We start from the raw sequence: 18,984 nt of genomic DNA, 5'->3' as shown, positions 1-18,984 counted from the left end.
CTAATTTGCACCTATTTTTGAATTTCTGAATGTTTTATTTTCAAAAAACAAAGTACAGTGAAAAGATCATCTATCGAAACAGTGAAACAATGTTTTCATTTCTACATAGTATTTAAAGCGTTTCACATTATTTAATACCGTATGTCAATCTTCAGTATCTGAAAAGTTGCACTGGATCACAAGGTGCATTTCAGGTTTTCCACTGTCAAAGATCTACGGTTGTCGCTGAGGATAGTTTTGTACTGGGAAAAGCTCCTCTCCACTTCACAAGACGTCACTGGAGCGTATTTGAAGGCAGCCAGGTCACTGGAGTTCAGCTTTGTTTCAGTATCTTCAAATGTTGCGGCATTCCCTGAAACACTGTCACTAATTTTGCACAGTGTAGAATATCCAGGATTCCGTTGGAGAACACTTTGCAATTTGGTTTTCGCTTTGTCAGCCAAATGACCACGAGCTCGACCGAACTCACTCTGCACACGTTGCAGAATACTCAGGGCCTCACATAGCTGAGTGCCAACAGCTTCCAGTCGTTTGATGGCTTTTGATATCACTGAAAAATTGCTGTTGATGTATGCCAAGTTTCGAGACAATGTATCTGTAAAAACTTCTTTCACAATTTTGATAGCACTTGATTCATCGCTATCAAGCTCACAGAAGATTGTCTTTATTTGGGTGTAGTTGGTGCAGTAATACTCAGCAGCATTAAGCCATGAACCGTGGGAGGGGCGTTGAAGGTGCTTGTTCGCTGAATTTCTGCAACCGTAGCGGAGCCTTCACATAGATTTTCTTGCCACAGGAAATTAATTTGTCCACGTCAGGGTAATTTGATCGCACCTCTTGTGGTGTCACCGCCAGACACCACACTTGCTAGGTGGTAGCTTGAATCGGCCGCGGTCCATTAGTACATGTCGGACCCGCTTGTCGCCACTGTCAGTGATCAGACCGAGCGCCACCACACGGCAGGTCTCGAGAGACTGACTAGCACTCGCCCCAGTTGTACGACGACGTTGCTAGCGACTACACAGACGAAGCCTTTTCTCTCATTTGCCGAGAGACAGTTAGAATAGCCTTCAGCTAAGTTCATGGCTACGACCTAGCAAGGCGCCATTTGTACCATTGCATGTATCTCGAGATAGTCTCACTTGTATCATCAAGAATGCTGTATACCAAAAGACGATATAAAAGTTAAGTGTTCTAGTAGCTACGTTCTTTTCTTTATCACATTCATTACGAATCCTGTTCCAGACTTCACGACGGTCGGCGTGTGTGTACGTGTGCCCTTTCGGCTACCCGTCACTGTGGACTGGCTGCCTTATCAGTCCACTACACCTCTTCGGCAACTCTGTGCAATGCATGTGCAAGGCAAGTGGCATACACCATACTGTGGTAGAGAATCTGAAGCCCTTTGGCTGCTTTAGCCATATATGAAGCACCATCTGTTACAAGCAACAAAACGTTGTCTCTTTTCACACCATCCGGCCACAGTAGCTTCAGAGAGTCGTCAAACAAAATAGCAATTGTCGAATTGTTTACTGTACCGAGAGCTTCACACGTTAGTCGGAACATATCTCCATGGCCATCAACTTTTGGAACATCAACAACAACATTTGCAATATATCGTCCACTAATATCCGTAGTTTCATCCGTCGACAGCTAGATCTTTTGATCAGCGATAGTAATTCGTATTTTGTTGAGCACATCATTGTAGCATACGGATAAATAGTTCTTTCTCAGTGTATATTCATCTGGAACTGGATTGTTGTGTACTTCTCCGAGAACCGTCTGAAGTGTGGATTCTTCAGCTTTTCCAATGGGATGTTACAGGACACCATCATCTCACACAAATCCTTGCAGAATGATTGCACAGTTGACGATTGACCTGTCTGTTCAAATAACAGCGTTTGCCTGCTGTTAATTTCAGCACCTCGTTTCACACAGCTGCTGTGTTTAGCGGTATTACAGTGTTATTGCACAATAAAGCGCTTTTCTGCACTAACTTTAATTTCACACAGTTTACAAAATAATATTTTCCCATCAGTACTAAAGAACTTATCTCCAAATTCTTGAACATATCCTTGCAACTTCACGCTCTCGGAGCACTTTGCTTTAGGCATGTTGAACAAGTCAAAGACTGTATTCAAACTGGTTACTGGGAACACCTGTGCGACTGCGATGATTATTACGGCAGAAGCCACCTTTGTTGGCTCTGAGAGCGTATTGTCGACTCTGCGCAACAATCTTTTATGTTCGCGAAACGACTGTTGTGGTACACCGATTTTCTGCTACAGTCCTGAGAAATAAAGCTGTGTACTAATTTATCTGTTTATCTTTCATAATAGCACGTTAAATATTGTCTCGTGAGCAACATATTCATTTTCTTATTCGTGTGTCCCGTAAGATACGAGAAAAACGGTATATGCATTTTTGGCAAAAGTTGACGGAAGTATGACCTATTATATTAAAAGTTAGCCGCAATATGACCTATTACCAAAATTTGTTGAAATATGACTTTATATGCACAATCAAAATACATTTTCGACACTAAAATGCCTGGGTTTCTGTATAAATTGTTCTAAAATTCACCCTACAGTTCAGAAAAAAAATCCGGGCCCTAGTAATAAAAAAAAAATGGTTCAAATGGCTCTGAGCACTATGGGACTCAACTGCTGAGGTCATTAGTCCCCTAGAACTTAGAACTAGTTAAACCTAACTAACCTAAGGACATCACAAACATCCATGCCCGAGGCAGGATTCGAACCTGCGACCGTAGCGGTCTTGTGGTTCCAGACTGCAGCGCCTTTAACCGCACGGCCACTTCGGCCGGCAGTAATAAAAAATTGAGCTAATGGATCAACGACGAACTGAAACGGTTGTCTTGCGACGTCCACCCAGAGCAAATGCAACGAACGAAAACGAACAAAATGAGATTAAAAAAAAATAGCAAGGTGACCGCTCGCGGTAAGCGGGAAATCCGAGTTCGAGTCCCGGGCCCGCATCTCGTGGTCGTGCGGTAGCGTTCTCGCTTCCCACGCCCGGGTTCCCGGGTTCGATTCCCGGCGGGGTAAGGGATTTTCTCTGCCTCGTGATGGCTGGGTGTTGTGTGATGTCCTTAGGTTAGTTAGATTTAAGTAGTTCTAAGTTCTAGGGGACTGATGACCATAGATGTTAAGTCCCATAGCGCTCAGAGCCATTTGAACCGAGTCCCGGTTCAACACAAATTTTCGTAGTCGTCATTCCATTATATAGCTGATGGTAGTCCATATTCGCAATTGTGAATACATTTAATGTAATCCATAACAGCTGTTGTCGTCGCAGTGCCTGTTCCTTTGGCCACGCATGCATGTCCGCAGGAATTTTGTATTGCAATTCGGAATCACTTAGTAGTGGAAAGGCATCAGGACCAGATGAGGTACGTATAAGATTCTACAGAGATTACGCGAAGAAATTTGCTCCTCTTCTAGCAGCAGTTTCTCGTAGATCGCTGCCGCAACGAAGGCTACCTTGCCACTTCCCGTTTTCAAGAAGGGCCGCGCGATAGATGCACACAACTGTCGATCTATAACCGTTAACATCAAACTATTGTCAACTTTTGAAACATGTTTTATGCTCAATCATTACGATGGTTTTGAAGAAGGGAAATCTCCTCTATAAAAGTCAACGTAGACTCTAGAAGAAAGATCTTGCGAACGTCAGCTCACTATGTTCCTCCATGAGATCCATAGCACTGTAGACAACGGCGCTCAGGTTGGGACCAAACAGCGAGGTCATCGGTCCCATCGGATTTGGGAAGAATGGGGAAGGAAGTCGGCCGTGCCCTTTCAAAGGAACCATCCCGGCATTTGCCCGAAGCGTTTTAGGGAAATCGCGGAAAACCAAATCAGGATGGCAGGACGCAGATTTGAACCGTCGACCTCCCGAATGCGAGTCCAGTATGCTAACCAGTGCGCCAGCTTGCTTGGTAACGGCGCTCAGAATGATGCCGTTTTCCTTCACTTCAGCAAAGCATTTGACATAGTCACGCACTACCGTTTGCTGAAAGAAATACGAGTTTATCGACTATCGGATCAGATTTGGTACTGGGTTCAGGGCTTCCTTAAAGCTAGAACTCAGCACGTCGCTCTTAACGGAAAAAAAACGACAGATGTAAAGCTAATTTCGGGAGTACCCCAAGAAAGTGTATTAGGATCGTTACTGTTTACAGTGTACATATAAATGATCTAGTGGAAAGTTTCGGATGTTCTTTAAGACTGTTCGCAGATGATACGGTTGTCTGTAACAAAGTAACAACTTCAGAAGGCAGTATCGATTTGCAGAATGACCTGCATACGACCGATGAACGGTGCTGGCTCTGGCAGTTGACCATAAACGTAAATAAATGTAACACATTGCGCAGACAACGGTAAAGAAATCCACTACTGTACAACTACACTATTGATCGTAAACTGCTGGAAACAGTATATGTCGTAAAATATCTAGGACTAACTATCCAGAGCGTCCTTAAGTGGAACGACCACATAAAACTAATAGCAGGAAAAGCAGATACCGGACTGAGATCCATGGGCAGAAACTTAAGGAAATATAACTCAATCACGAAGCAAGTGACTTATAAGGCGCTTGTTCAACCGATTCTTGAGTACTGTTCGTTTATGTGGGATCATTACCAGATAGAACTGATAGAAGGGATAGAGAAAATCCAACGAAGACTGGTGTGTTTCGACACGGGATCGTTTAGTCGGCGCGAGAGCGTTACAGAGATGCTCAACAAACTCCACTGGCAGATGTTATAAGAGAGGCGTTATGCATCATGGAGAGGCTTACTATTAAAATTTCGAGAGAGCACTTTCCCGGAAGACTCGTACAACGTGTTACTTCCTCCCACAGACATCTCGCGTAATGACCACGACGAGGAAATTCGAGAGATTGGAGCCAATACAGAGGCTTACCGACAATTATTCTTTGCACGCGTCTTTCGCAAGTGGAACAGGGTAGGGGAGATCAGTTAGTGCTACCAGAAGTATCCTCCACCACACACCATGAGGCGGCTTGCGCAGTACGACGTAGATATAGAGGAACTGTGAAAAAAATGGTTCAAATGGCTCTGAGCACTATGGGACTTAACAGCTGTGGTCATCAGTCCCCTAGAACTTAGAACTACTTAAACCTCACTAACCTAAGGACATCACACACATCCATGCCCGAGGCAGGATTCGAACCTGCGACCGTAGAAGTCGCGCGAACTGTGAAACACACTGTATTGTACACGCCACTGGTTGTAAATTTTCTTACTGATTTGAAGCAGAACAAGCAACCAAGATATGCGTACAAATAAATACCTTCGTATTAACACAATGTCATCAGTCACACACCACTTGCTGTGATTGCAAAAAGATGTCGAGCTGTGCTTCGAAATGGCCCTGAAGTCTCCCTTTTATCAAGATTCATCTACTTTTAACTTTGCTCTCTTTCCTAGCCTCAACAATTGATATTACACGGAAGAAATTATTGTCGATTGAAGAAGTTATACTCGCCTAAACGATTTTCATTCGTTGTTTAAGTCATCAGTCTTTGGATTGGTTTGATGATGACCCCCTCATATTGTTCTAATATTTTTCGTCTCTACGTGATCATTACACCAAAATCGACTGCAATATGATTTACATATTTTAGTTTTTTTCTGCCTATAGATCTATACATCAAAAGCAGACTAACGCTGATAAAAAGGGCATTTCTTGCCACGACACGTGTATTAGTACAAAACACTGGCATTAATTTGAGAAAGAAGTATGTGAGAATGTACGTCTGGCGTACAGCATTTTGCGGTAGTGAAACATAGACAGTGGGAAAACCGGAACAGAAGAGATACATTTGAGTTGTGCTACAGACGAATGTTGAAATTAGATGGACTGATAAGGTAAGGAATGAGGATGCTCTGCGGAGAATCGGAGAGGAAAGGAATGTGTAGAAAACACTGACACGAGGGATGATACGACACCTATTAAGCCATCAAGAAATAACTTCCATGGTACTAGGAGGAGGTGTAGAGGTTAAAAACCGTAGAGGGAGACAGATATTGGAATACGTCCAGCAAATAATTAAGGATGTAGGTTGGCTTAGGAGAGGAATTCATAGTCGACCTCATTAAACCAGTCAGAAGACTGATGACTAAAAGAAAATTCCCTTCTATTTCTCTTTCCTGCGTTCCACCGTTAATTGAAGTACTCCTGGACGGCGTTGTAGATGTTCCACTAACATGTCCTTCCAGTGGTAAGCGTCTACCCTCGCATGTTCTTTTTAGTACTTCCCCATTTCGTATTTTATACGTCCACTGAATTTCTAACATTCTTCAATAGGACAGAACTTCAAATGCTTCCAGTTCCTTCTTCTCAAGATTTCCAATTGTTCTCGTTTCACTTCGATACAATGCTGCGGTCCAGTTTTACACGTTAATGAAATTCTTCCTCAGTTCAATATCAACCAGTAAACACCCCGCCCCTCACCTCCGATTCCTTAAAGAATCGAACTCTCATCCATAAAACAGCTTCCAATTTCTGCTTACTTTACAAATGAGTGAGTATGTAAAATATTTGCGTTAAACATGTTCACGAGAAAAAATTTCGAAACGGTTTGAAACTGTGTGTAAAGTTTGTTGAACGCCACTAAGTGATCTCATTCTGAAATATTAGATGAATATAGTCGGGGTATGAGATACGCTCTCTCAAGACATATTCATAGTTTTTAACATTAATACTTGACTTATTGTGTAAAAACTTTAACTTAAGATTATGCTTCTTAATGAGTAGCTTATGACAGCACTCTTTATATTTTTAAACTTGGTCAATAATTATACGAAATATTGAAAATCCAGTTTTGTTGCCCCTGAAAGTCGTTAGCTAGGCAACCTGCAAATGGGGTTGGGGGACTGCTTTAGACGTTTAGTTGTATAGATATTGCTTCCTGGACAGGGCAGCTCCTTTACTTGTTCCACTACAAGTTGACAATTTTAATGTTAAGCAAGTCGTTATACTCCTTCCTATTACTCCTCTCGTGAACCTTTAGCCATGTTCAGTGCCAATCATGTTGACCATTCCTTCCAGTATATAGTGAAATCACGGAAAACCTAACTCTGGATAGCCAGAGGGGAACTAGAATCGTCGCCCTCCCGAATGCGTGCCCAGCCTGCTGACCATTGCGCCGCTTCGCTCAGTCCCTTCAACTAAAAAGCTGGGTACACACAGCTGGAAAAAGATGCAACACCCCCAAGGAAAAGGCCGTTTTATTGACAAGTGATGCGATAAGCAGTTCATCATTGTAGGAGTATATGATGATAAATTTATGGCCGGCCGAAGTGGCCGAGCGGTTCTGGGCGCTACAGTCTGGAACCGCGCGACAGGTACGGTCGCAGGTTCGAATCCTGCCTCGAGCATGGATGTGTGTGAAGTCCTTAGGTTAGTTAGGTTTAAGTAGTTCTAAGTTCTAGGGGACTGATGACCACAGCAGTTAAGTCCCATAGTGCTCAGAGCCATTTGAACCAAATGTTCAAAAAAATGTTCAAATGTGTGTGAAATATTATGGGACTTAACTGCTATGGTCATCAGTCCCTAAGCCTACACACTACTTAACCTAAATTATCCTAAGGACAAACACACACACCCATGCCCGAGGGAGGACTCGAACCTCCACCGGGACCAGCCGCACAGTCCATGACTGCAGCGCCTTAGACCGCTCGACTAATCCCGCGCGGTCCATTTGAACCATTTGATAAATTTATGTCAGATGAAATCCACATATCACAGTATAGTGTTCCCAAACAATCGCATGAATATTCAGCGTATATCCTCTCTCCCCCCCCCCCTACCCCCTCTCTCTGGCGGTCAACGCAGGCTTATTTTCTCATACAAACGATCGTGAAGCTGCCAAATGACATCCTGTTCCAAGCACCTCGCGCCTTCATTTGCTATTCGGCAACAGTTCTTGCAGACTGTGGAGAACGAGTAGGTTTTCCCTTCACCATGTCCCATACATGTTCAACTGGCGAGAGTTCTAATGATCTCGCTGGCCAGGACAGTTGTTGAACCCCTGAAGAGCACGTTGGGTCGCAGCAATCGTATGTGGACGTACAGTGTCCTGCTGAAAAAGTACATCTCCTTCCTGCTGTAGATATGACAGTAACATCCTGTGCAATGTAGCGGCTACTGGTTACTTTAATCTGCAGAAACACCAAATGTGACCGCGAGCTGAGACTCAAGGCTCCCCAACAGCCTGAAGTCTGGGATGGTACCTGCGTGTCACGGGCGAATGCACTCTAGAATAGTCAGCTTGCCAGGACTCCGCAATACACGGATACGTCCTTCACTCACATACAGACATTCTCATTACTGAAGACAACAGAGAGCTTTTCACTCTTTAGTAAACTCTTTCACGACACCAGAGTAACCATACTTAGCGGTGAAGTGGTGTCAGTGGCTACCTGGTCAGAGGCATACCTGATCTTAATCCTGCTGCAAGCAGACGGTTCCCAATGCTCACCGATGGCGCAGCAAGTGTAACATATGCCTGGATTTCTTCGCTGGATGACTTCGGTTGTTTGTTGCAATACGAAATGGTTCAAATGGCTCTGAGCACTATGGGACTCAACTGCTGAGGTCATTAGTCCCCTAGAACTTAGAACTAGTTAAACCTAACTAACCTAAGGACATCACAAACATCCATGCCCGTGGCAGGATTCGAACCTGCGACCGTAGCGGTCTTGCGGTTCCAGACTGCAGCGCCTTTAACCGCACGGCCACTTCGGCCGGCCTGTTGCAATACGTTGATCTTGATGTGCGTCTGTGCTACACGGACGTCCAGAACCCGGTCTGCGAGACTGAGAATGTTCCACAAAGCACAGATATCACACCGATACATTGTGCCCCAACTGTGCAGTAACCCACCAGTTCGTCCATTCAGCTTCTCACAGGCCCACAATACGACCCCGTTCAAATGGCTGAAGTTGTTCAACAGGAGTATGTACTCGTCAGCAGGGCATCATTGTACCCTAGAATGAATGTTGCACACGCTTTTCACCTCTAAACTCAGCCCAGTTACCACCTGCAGAGGCAAAACAGAGTTTATATAAACAGGTCTGCAGAACGCTCTCTGTTGGCCGATGAAAGTGATAAAGGAATCAATAACACTACAACCTCTCAGTATGTATATATCATACACTGGAGCAACCGAACACAATATTTGAGGGTGTTGCATTTTTTCCGGCAGTGTAATTCATTTGTTGAATGGGTTTTTATGAGGAATCACGCTTGATCTAGAAAAAATGAATAGTCATTTGTTAAAAGGACCGAAGTGCATCAGAATGAATTTTTGGGGATGAAGAAAAAACTTATTTATTACTAAATTTCATGAGTTTTCTCTGAATTTTCCATTGCAGAGCACAATACTGTCACTCTTAATAAGGATGGTTGATCTGAAATCTCTTATATTAAACGGAATGATAACGTCATTACATTTCAGAGACTCTGGACTTGTGCCCTTTTAATAAATTCTGAAAATTAACAAGCGCATAAATTAAAAAATAGCTATTTTACTGGCTTTTTAATGCTTGTATACGACCCCACTTTTTATTATGCTTGGAAAGGAAATTAAAAATGAAAGTCATCTAATTCTTTATTTCTTCCACCAAATAGTCCTTCAGAATGTTCACATAAAATTCAGTGCAACTATCTTCCGCATACTGAATGATTTTGTGGAGGTCCTCCATCTTTAGGTTTTTTTATGGACACTTTACCAGAAAGATGGCATACATTTCTAGGTAGTTTAAGATGCTGGCTTAGGTCAACATTAAATATATGTTTGACTAGAACGTTGATGAATGGCAATCCCATAATATAACCAGGGTTATTGGAATCATAAACGAAGTGATTTAGTGAGCTTACGCTAAAATGAATTCTCTCATTCCTCTGAATGACGTTCCTAGAGAGACAGCTGTCTTCTTGTAGGCATTTAACTTAAGGAACAAAATTACTAAATAATATGAAATTACCTGTCTTTTCCGCCAATTATTTTGACATCTACATCCTTTCCAGAGTAGCTCTTCCTTCAGTCTTACTTGCTTTTTTATATATCTCTTGTAGCTTGGGGGATTTGATTTTCATTTCCCTCCAAGAACACAGTCATCTGCATCTAAGGAAACCATGGTGCTTAATGTGCTACGAAACAGTAAAATTTATACACAATAATGCTCTGAACTAACAGAGGTCAAGTATTGTCAACTATAACGCATTGTTGTGCTCTCCACTAACGGGAGTCAAAATAACTTGTCAACTCAATAATAAGGTAACATGAAGTATTTTGGTAAAAAAAAAAAAAACAGGTGTCTAGGAAATTTGACCTTTTAATGAAATACGAAGGAAATAATAGCATTTTATACTTAACCTAAACCGGGAATACTTTGACCAACGAGTTTACTTTAAGCTTCGGTTGACTCATACACCAAAAGTCTTACAGTTGACTGCTGGCTTTCACTCTGATGTTCAGTATATACTGTTTAGTGGTAAGGTTATATCAATGTACGCTAGATGGAGCCATATAGTGCAGTTTTTTTGCGCAACAGTTGGCGAACATGTTGCCATATATAATTGTATATGGTTGTGAAAAATACACCGATATCATTTAACTACAAATTCGTTGCTGTTTTCAAGTGTACAGTATCATTTATGCAACTCGATTAATTATCAAAACAAGCCACTGATTTGTTTTTTGTACATATCAGCCAGAATATTACAATTTCTGAGATCATGTACATGATGTCTCTGTTTAGGGGTTACTTTGACCACTGGTCATTGCTGCCCCTAGATTACTGATACACGATTTATTAAAAAATGGTTCAAATGGCTCTGAGCACTATGGGACTTAACAGCTGAGGTCATCAGTCCCCTAGAACTTAGAACTATTTAAAGCTAACTAACCTAAGGACATCACACACATCCATGCCCGAGGCAGGATTCGAACCTGCGACCGTAGCGGTCGCGCGGTTCCAGACTGAAGCGCCTTTAACCGCTTGGCAACACCGGCCGGCATATATTAAAGAGTGTTGATGTTAATGATAGTGTGTAGTTAAGGAATACAAACATTAACCACCGCTATACATAAAAAACTCATTAGTAATCGTTGATGTACCTATAACTAAGAGAGTCTAATGTCAGTGGTATACTACCCTAACTGCAAACTATTGTGGTTCAGGCAGTGATTCAGTTATAACATATAATGTCAAATATCTCCCGGAAAAGGGAATGATGCATGTTTGGCCGCAAGTGCCAGATATTGACTCGATAAATGAAGAGCAGATACTCTTAGGTCTAACTGCACCGGATGTCTTAAAACGAGGATTTAGGTTTAAGATGGGTAAAACTGAAGACATCAACTACATTTGGAATTATGTGTGTGGTACGTCATCCTTATACCTTTCATATTTATAGTTTTGAGAATGGATCACATTGTTTGACTTATGTATGGTGGTATATTTCTTTCTTTTACGAGGCTTAATAAAGCACTTACGAAAACTTTCTGTCAATGTATTTATTTATGGATCTTCAAAGTTTCATTGTGTTTTTGAAATACTGACCACGTATTGAATGATAGTTCACAGTTGCGCTAGAAGTATAGGCTGGTCAACGTATTCCGAAATCCATGCTAAGTTTGGCGACCTATAATTTTTTTCCATTACTTCCTCTGCATTTTAGAAAATTTATTGCACTAATTAGTATGTAATCCTTTCATACAAGCCCCTATGTTCACTAACATAAATATCACAGAAGTTAAAAAAACAGTCATGATGATCACATTTGAATCTGAAAAGCAGTTTATGGTGCTTACCATTATGATACAGGGTGAGGCAGGGAGGACGGACGTTTTTACAACACATAGTACTCAGGACCAGGTATTAGTAGTGGAGGGACTGGTGTGGTCACGTGTTTGGTAACTTCTGTCATTCTGTTTAGTCGAGGTCATGGAGCCGTGGCTGTGCAACATTGTATTTTTGCTTACGATAGTTTTATGCATAATAATGAGTGCATCTTTGCCGTTCAGCGTGAGTTTCGTCGCCATTTCAATCTTGTGTGACATGATAGTGTTCCCATTCGTAACACCATTTTACGCTGGGCTGAATCATTTCGTTTACAAGGTACAGTCATGAACAGAAATCGCCTGGTACTCTTCGCTTAGGACGCGCTGCAAAAAATGTTGGAAGAGTTCGGCAAGCCATACTCTGTAGTCCTGGTCGACCTGCCAGGAGATATTCTGCTAAACTGCGCCTCAGTAATCGTACAGTAAGGCTTATTGTGCATACTGATCTAGGATTTCATCCCTAAAGAATGGCCATGGTGCAACAATTGAACACTAGAAATTATGTGCGGCGGCAAAATTTTTCTCCGGAAATGGAGGCCATTCTTGAACAAAATGACAACATTATCTTGTTATGAGTAATAAGCTCTTTTTCATTTGAACGGCATAGTAAATCAGCAGAACTGTCGTTATTGCGCCAGTGAAAGTCCAAAACTAATGAATGAGAGACCATTACATAGTGCCAATGTGACTGTTCGGTGTGCTGTAGCCGGTACAGATGCTACTGCTCCACACCTTTTCCAAGCCGATGACCGGAAACACTGCAACTGTAAACATGGAACGTTATAGGCAGATGGTCACTGAGTTTTTCCTACCTGAACTAAGACGAAAACGTATTCCTATCCGGCGAATTTGGTTTCAGCAGGAAAGGGCCATAGCTCACACAGCAAGAATGTCAGTGGAAGTTATTAGGACTGTTTTTTGTGGTCGCGTCATTTCCGGTTTGGTGACATCAGGTAACGTGTATGCGAGCATAAACCAAGTATACTTGAAGAACTTAAAGAAGCAATTTGTCTGGAAGTCGTTGAAATTGACAGAACAATGTTGGAGAGAGTGGAAGCCAAATTCCGAGAGTGGCTTGAGAAGTGTATCGCTGAAAACTCTCGTCATCTGGGAGATGTTGCATTCGATCATTAATTTTGTAAAATGGCAAGAAAATTTGAGTATTATCCGGTAAATAAATTTTTTTAAGCGCAAGTAACAACATATTACCTTTTTATTTTTTTAAACGCCCATCCTTTATGCCTTACGCGGTATTTCTGCCTATTAACATACACTGAAGCGGCAAAGAAACTGGTATAGGCATGCGTATTAAAATACAGAGATATTTAAATTGGCAGAATACGGCGCTGCGGTCGGCAAGCGCTATTTAATACAAAAAGTGTCTGGCGCAGTTGCTAGATCGGTTACTGCTGCTACAATGGCAGGTTATCAAGATTTAATTGAGTTTGAACGTGGTCTTATATTCGGCCCACAAGCGATGGGACACAGCATCTCCTAGGGGGTGATGAAGTGGGGATTTTCACGTACAACAATTTCTCGAGTGTACTGTGAATATCAGGAATATCATAAAACAACAAATCTCCAACATCGCTGTGCCTGGAAAAAAATCCTGCAAGAACAGGACCAACGAAGACTGAAGAGAATGGTTCATCGTGACAGAAGTGCAACCTTTCCACAAGTTGCTGCAGATTCCAGTGCTAGGCCGTCAACAAGTGTCAGCGTGCGAACCACCGAACGTTATCGATATTGGCTTTCTGAGCCGAAGGCCCACTCGTGTATACTTTATGAGTGCACGACACAAAGCTTCACACCTCACCTGGACCATTCAACGCCGACATTGGACTGTTCATAAATGGTTCAAATGGCTCTGAACACTATGAGACTTAACATCTGAGGTCATCAGTCCCCTAGAACTTAGAACTACTTAAACCTAACCAACCTAAGGACATCACACACATCCATGCCCGAGGCAGGATTCGAACCTGCGACCGTAGCAATCGCGCGGTTCCGGACTGAAGCGTCTAGAGCCTCTCGGTCACCGCGGCCGGCTGGACTGTTGATGACTGGAAAGAAGTTGCCTGGTCGGACGAGTCTCGTTTCAAATTATATCGAGCTAATGGACGTGTACGGGTATGGAAACAACCTCATGAATCCATGGACCCTGCATGTCACCAGGGGACTGTTCAAGCTGGTAGAGGCTCTGTAATGGTGTGGGGCGTTTGCAGTTGGAGTGATATGGGACCCCTGAAACGTCTAGATACGACTCTGACGGGTGACACGTACGTAGGCACCCTATCTGATCACTTGCATCCATTCACGTCCATTGTGCATTCCAACGGACTTTAGCAATTCCAGCAGGAGAATGCTATATCCCACACGTCCAGAATTGCTACAGAGTGGCACTTCCGCTGACCACCAAACCACCAAACTCCACAGACATGAACAATATTGAATATATCTGGAATGCCTTGCAACGTGCTATTCACAAGAGATCTCCACGCCCTCGTACTCTTACGGATTTATGGACAGTCCTGCAGGATTCATGGTGTCAGTTCCCTTCAGCACTACTTCAGACATTAGTCGGGTCCATGACACGTCGTGTTGCGGCACTCCTGCGTGCTCGCGGGGGATACTACACGATATGTTATTAATATAAAATTAACTTTATATTAAGTTAACTTAAATATTAATTAATTGAGTAATTTAATTATAGATAATTTACTAATTATATAATTATAATTAATATAATTATTTATATTAATATAATATTTTATATTTAACATTATTAATCTTATATATTATATCCAATTATAATAATATTTAATATTAATTTACATATTATTATATATTTTATAGTACAATAATTTATTTTAAGCTAAAAACATAAGTAGCTATATTCCTCGGTAAATAAATGTATTAAAATAATCACTTAATAATAATAAAATAAACTTACAGGTATTTAAATTTAATTAAATGTAATATATTAATATAAATTATTTATTATATATATAGGTTGTGTATTGTTTTGGTTATTTTGAATTAATTTGTTCCGATTTGGTTATATCTTTTTGTTTAATATATATATATATATATATATATATATATATATATATATATATATATATATATATATATATATATATATATATAACAAAAAATATAATAAAAATATATAATTAATTCAAAATAACCATAACAATACATAACCTAATTTCCAAAAAAAACTTTTAATTTATATATTAAGTAAATGAAGTGCCTGATTAAAGGGTTACCTTGATAGGGTACCAGTTTCTTTGGCTCTTCAGTGTAGAGTATTAGAGTTTCCTTTACGGTTTGGTAATCAGTGATAAATTGAAGATCCTAAGATCTGTGACAATTGGCCATTTGACAAGTGGCTTTTCGTAATGAATTGAGCGCGGTGCGGATGTGTCGCGTACCTGCAGCAGGTAGACGTCCCTGTCGCCGTAGAAGGCGGCGGCGCGGCGCTGCAGCAGGCGGTCGACCAGGCCGAGCACCGACATGTCGGCGTACAGCGAGCGCTCCGGCGCCGAGCCGTGCTGCCGCTTGAACTCCAGGAAGCTCACCAGCAGGTACAGCACCTTCTCGTGCATCACTGGGTACGCAGAGTCCACGTTCCGCACCAGCGTCTCCTGTGGACACCCAGACAGAAGCAGTAGAGCGGGGCCGGGTTTCGCGAGCGCTGTTACTGCTTATATCAACAGGGGATCTCAAGTTGATACCAGATTTCCAGAAGGTCTTTGACACCGTTGCTCAGATGCGGCTTCCAATCAAATTGTGTACCCATGGAGTTTGGATAAGTTGTGCGACTGGATTCGTGTCGAAAAGGTGTCAATTCGTAGTAACTGACGGAAAGTCTAGAGAGTAGAAGAACAGGTAGAAAGTACAGTTGGCGAGTACCAAGCGGGATTCAGGAAGGGAAGAGGTTGTTTAGAACATATATTTTTCCTGAAACAACTGATAGAACATAGGGCCATAAAAAACTAAAAGACAGTAATAACCTTCGTGGACTTCACAAGGGTATATGACTCCATCGACAGACAGACTTGTTAGGATCCTGAAGAACAGAGGACTTGATGGAACCACACACGAACTCAGCAAAGAATTTCTGAGAGACACAAAAGCAAGGGTGAGATTCAGAGAAGCACTGTCAGAAGAATTTGAGATCAAGACTGGTGTTAAACAGGGAGATGGATTGTTGTTCGGTATAACACTGGACGAAGTGATCAGGTAGTGGAGAGCAATAAACGAGGAAATGGGAATACCAAAGACCCATGTGGGGGACAAAAAGGACAACAAGGCTCAAGTGGACTGCCTAGCCTTTGCAGATGATATAGCAATAATGAGTGAGATGGAAGAAGACGCAAAGACACAACTCGGCAACTTAAGTAAGGTAGCCAGAAAGGTGGAACTGAGGATCGCCTATAACAAGACAAAGACATTAAATACAACCGCAGACTGGGAAACACCGGAAGGCACTGTACATATGGTGGACAAGTTTAAATACCTGGGAGAATTTATAACAGGAAGGAACAGCCTTCTGCATGACGAGAGAGATATACAATAAAAAGAATATATCCACAGAGGCAAAGATAAGCCACTACAAGGCAACGGTGAGTAATGCAGTATTATATTCTGCTGCTGAGACGATGACACTAGGAAGAAATGGGGCAGAACAACTAGAGAAAGAATAGAGAAAAATACTAATAAAAATACTAGGTCCCAAAAGAGGTGGAGAGATGTGGATGCGAAGACCTAGGGAAGAATTGTCCGGAACATGAGAACAATATCCGGGGAAATCAGACTCAAAAGGGCAAGGTTTGCTGGACATATAGTTAGGATGAGTATGGACAGAATGGCGAAGAGAGTGTGGGGAACAACAGGGAGGACAAGGGGAAAGACAGGAACCAAGTGGGTTGTTGAGCTTAAAAAAAAAATGTATGTGAAATCTTATGGGACTTAACTACTAAGGTCATCAGTCCCTAATCTTACACACTACTTAACCTAAATTGTCCTAAGGACAAACACTCACAAACACCCATGTCAGAGGGAGGACTCGAACCTCCCGGGACCAGCCGCTGTTGAGCTTCGGAAGGACTGGTTGGAATTGGGGACCAAGGTCGAAGTAAAGGAAAATTGGAGAAACAAATATATACCGACAAATATGCCGGAGATCAACGATAGAGAAGAATACAGGAAAAGATTAGAGTGTCACCAGTGGAGCCGACAGGAGAAACGGAAACTGAAGATCTCGGAAGAAGAGCGGGAGAGAAGAAGAGAAAGAATGAAGAGGTTCTGGGACAAGAAGAGGAAAATGCAGTCCACGAAGGGGCTACCCGTGGTCCTACAGAGGCCGTAACGCAAGAAGAAGAAGAAGAAGAACTGACAGAAAGTCGTGAAGAGAAACCGATGTCGTATGTGGGGCTCCCCAAGCAAATGCTATAGGCCCTCTGCTGATTTTAATCTACACAGACCATTTAGGAGACAATCTGAGAAGTCCTCTTACAAGGGAATAATTCAGCCCGACATGTCGAAACCTATCCTGAAATTTTTACGCAGGGAGAAAAAAGAAAAAACGACCGTATGACATTGTTGGCCGGGAGACGCCATCCGGGGAAGTTCGGCCGCCCTCTCAATTGACGCCACATTGGGCGACTTGGGTGTAGGTGACGATGGTAACAACAGAACAATCAGTCCACGAGAGGAGAAAATCTCTAACGGCAGTCGAAACCGGGCCCAGTGCATGATAGGCAAACACGTTACCGCTTTTTCTTTTTGTTCGTTTTATTTGGTCGTAGTGGACGTCACATGACATCCGTTGAAGTTCGTTGTTGATCCTTTGACTCAGTTTTTTATTACAGAGACCAGCCAGCTCTCTGACCGAACACCGCTAAGCAGACGAACGCAGCGGAAGACTACAATGAACGACGTGTACTGCCAAAAGTTTAGCTGTTAAGGCGCACTGCAAGTAATTTTTAAAAACTGCTGAGGTTACTCGTTTTGCAACACGAAGAACCGCTAGTAATCGGTTTGTACAGTCCTTCCTGCCTAACGCTGAACCGACGAATAAGCAGATGCAGCCGCGACAAGAGGACGTAGCGCAACGTTATGTCAAGTCCTAAGCGCACAGACACGAATTTTAAGAATTTTCCATAGCAAAAATGTCTGAGATCATTAATTTTTGGAATAACTTGCATTTCATATCGACAAAGTGCTGCAGACGTAACTCAAACCCAAGTGACTAACAGAGGAAAGAAAATCAAGGCGGTTTATGATGTTATACGACTGCCATCAATCGGAACTTTAATTTGTTGACACGCAATATTTTACAACAAATCCTGCAGCGCAGTTCTTACGATCATTTTTGAATAACGTATATTTTGCTAACGGTTAAACAATTTCTTGTTTATTCCTTACAGTCGCCACAAAAATGCGAAGGGGTACTGGATACAAAGTTGTTACGGCTTTCGTGGCCACTTGTTGACAAACTGCCTATTTGCTTCTGTCTCGGATTCTTCGGCCGACGTTCGTCTGATGATTTTACTGGCGTTCACCACCGGCAATGGAGGGTGAAGCTTTGACAATGCCAGCCACTCGTGCTGGCGAAACGTCATCAAAATCATCAGACCCGAGACAGAAGCAACTAGGCAGTTTGTGTACTGGATGTCTAAAACAAACAGTTTCCTTACATTAGGCGTACCTAATAAAAGAAAATTTAATGCATTCATGCTTTTCGCAGTTATTACTAGTTTTATTTAGACAGAACTGGAATGCAGTAAGAAATGGCCGTGGCCATTGCTCTGCATATTGTGCTGCACACCAGGCATACTTGATGAAATTCGTAAAATGGGGTGATGCAAACTGACAATGCAGAAATGACTGAAGTTTAGCAATACTGTTCCGCCGATAAACCTGACATGACAAAGAGCTAACGAAAATTCTATTGCCCGAAAATTTTTAGAAACATACTATATACTGTTGAATTTTTTTAATGGAGAGGCTGAATCACACTTAGTTGCGGGTGGAGTCCGAATTATGTTAACAGTCTTCTCGTCGTCCTCCTGAAGACAG

At 42.1% G+C, this 18,984-nt stretch overlaps 1 protein-coding gene across 1 annotated transcript in view; it reads right to left on the bottom strand.

Annotated features, from left to right (window-relative positions):
- Positions 1-18,984, bottom strand: part of LOC126263311 (uncharacterized) — a gene marked incomplete at its 5' end in the record, with an annotated part of 175,224 nt that overhangs the window by 140,916 nt on the left and 15,324 nt on the right. Inside the window, one exon of the mRNA XM_049960400.1 lies at positions 15,333-15,545. Coding sequence (XP_049816357.1) covers positions 15,333-15,545 — 213 coding nt within the window. The remainder of the gene's footprint in view (positions 1-15,332; positions 15,546-18,984) is intronic.

The sequence above is a fragment of the Schistocerca nitens genome, chromosome 6 (assembly GCF_023898315.1).
Source record: "Schistocerca nitens isolate TAMUIC-IGC-003100 chromosome 6, iqSchNite1.1, whole genome shotgun sequence".
NCBI classification, from domain to species: domain Eukaryota; kingdom Metazoa; phylum Arthropoda; class Insecta; order Orthoptera; family Acrididae; genus Schistocerca; species Schistocerca nitens.
This window is presented reverse-complemented; position numbering and strand designations above follow the sequence as displayed.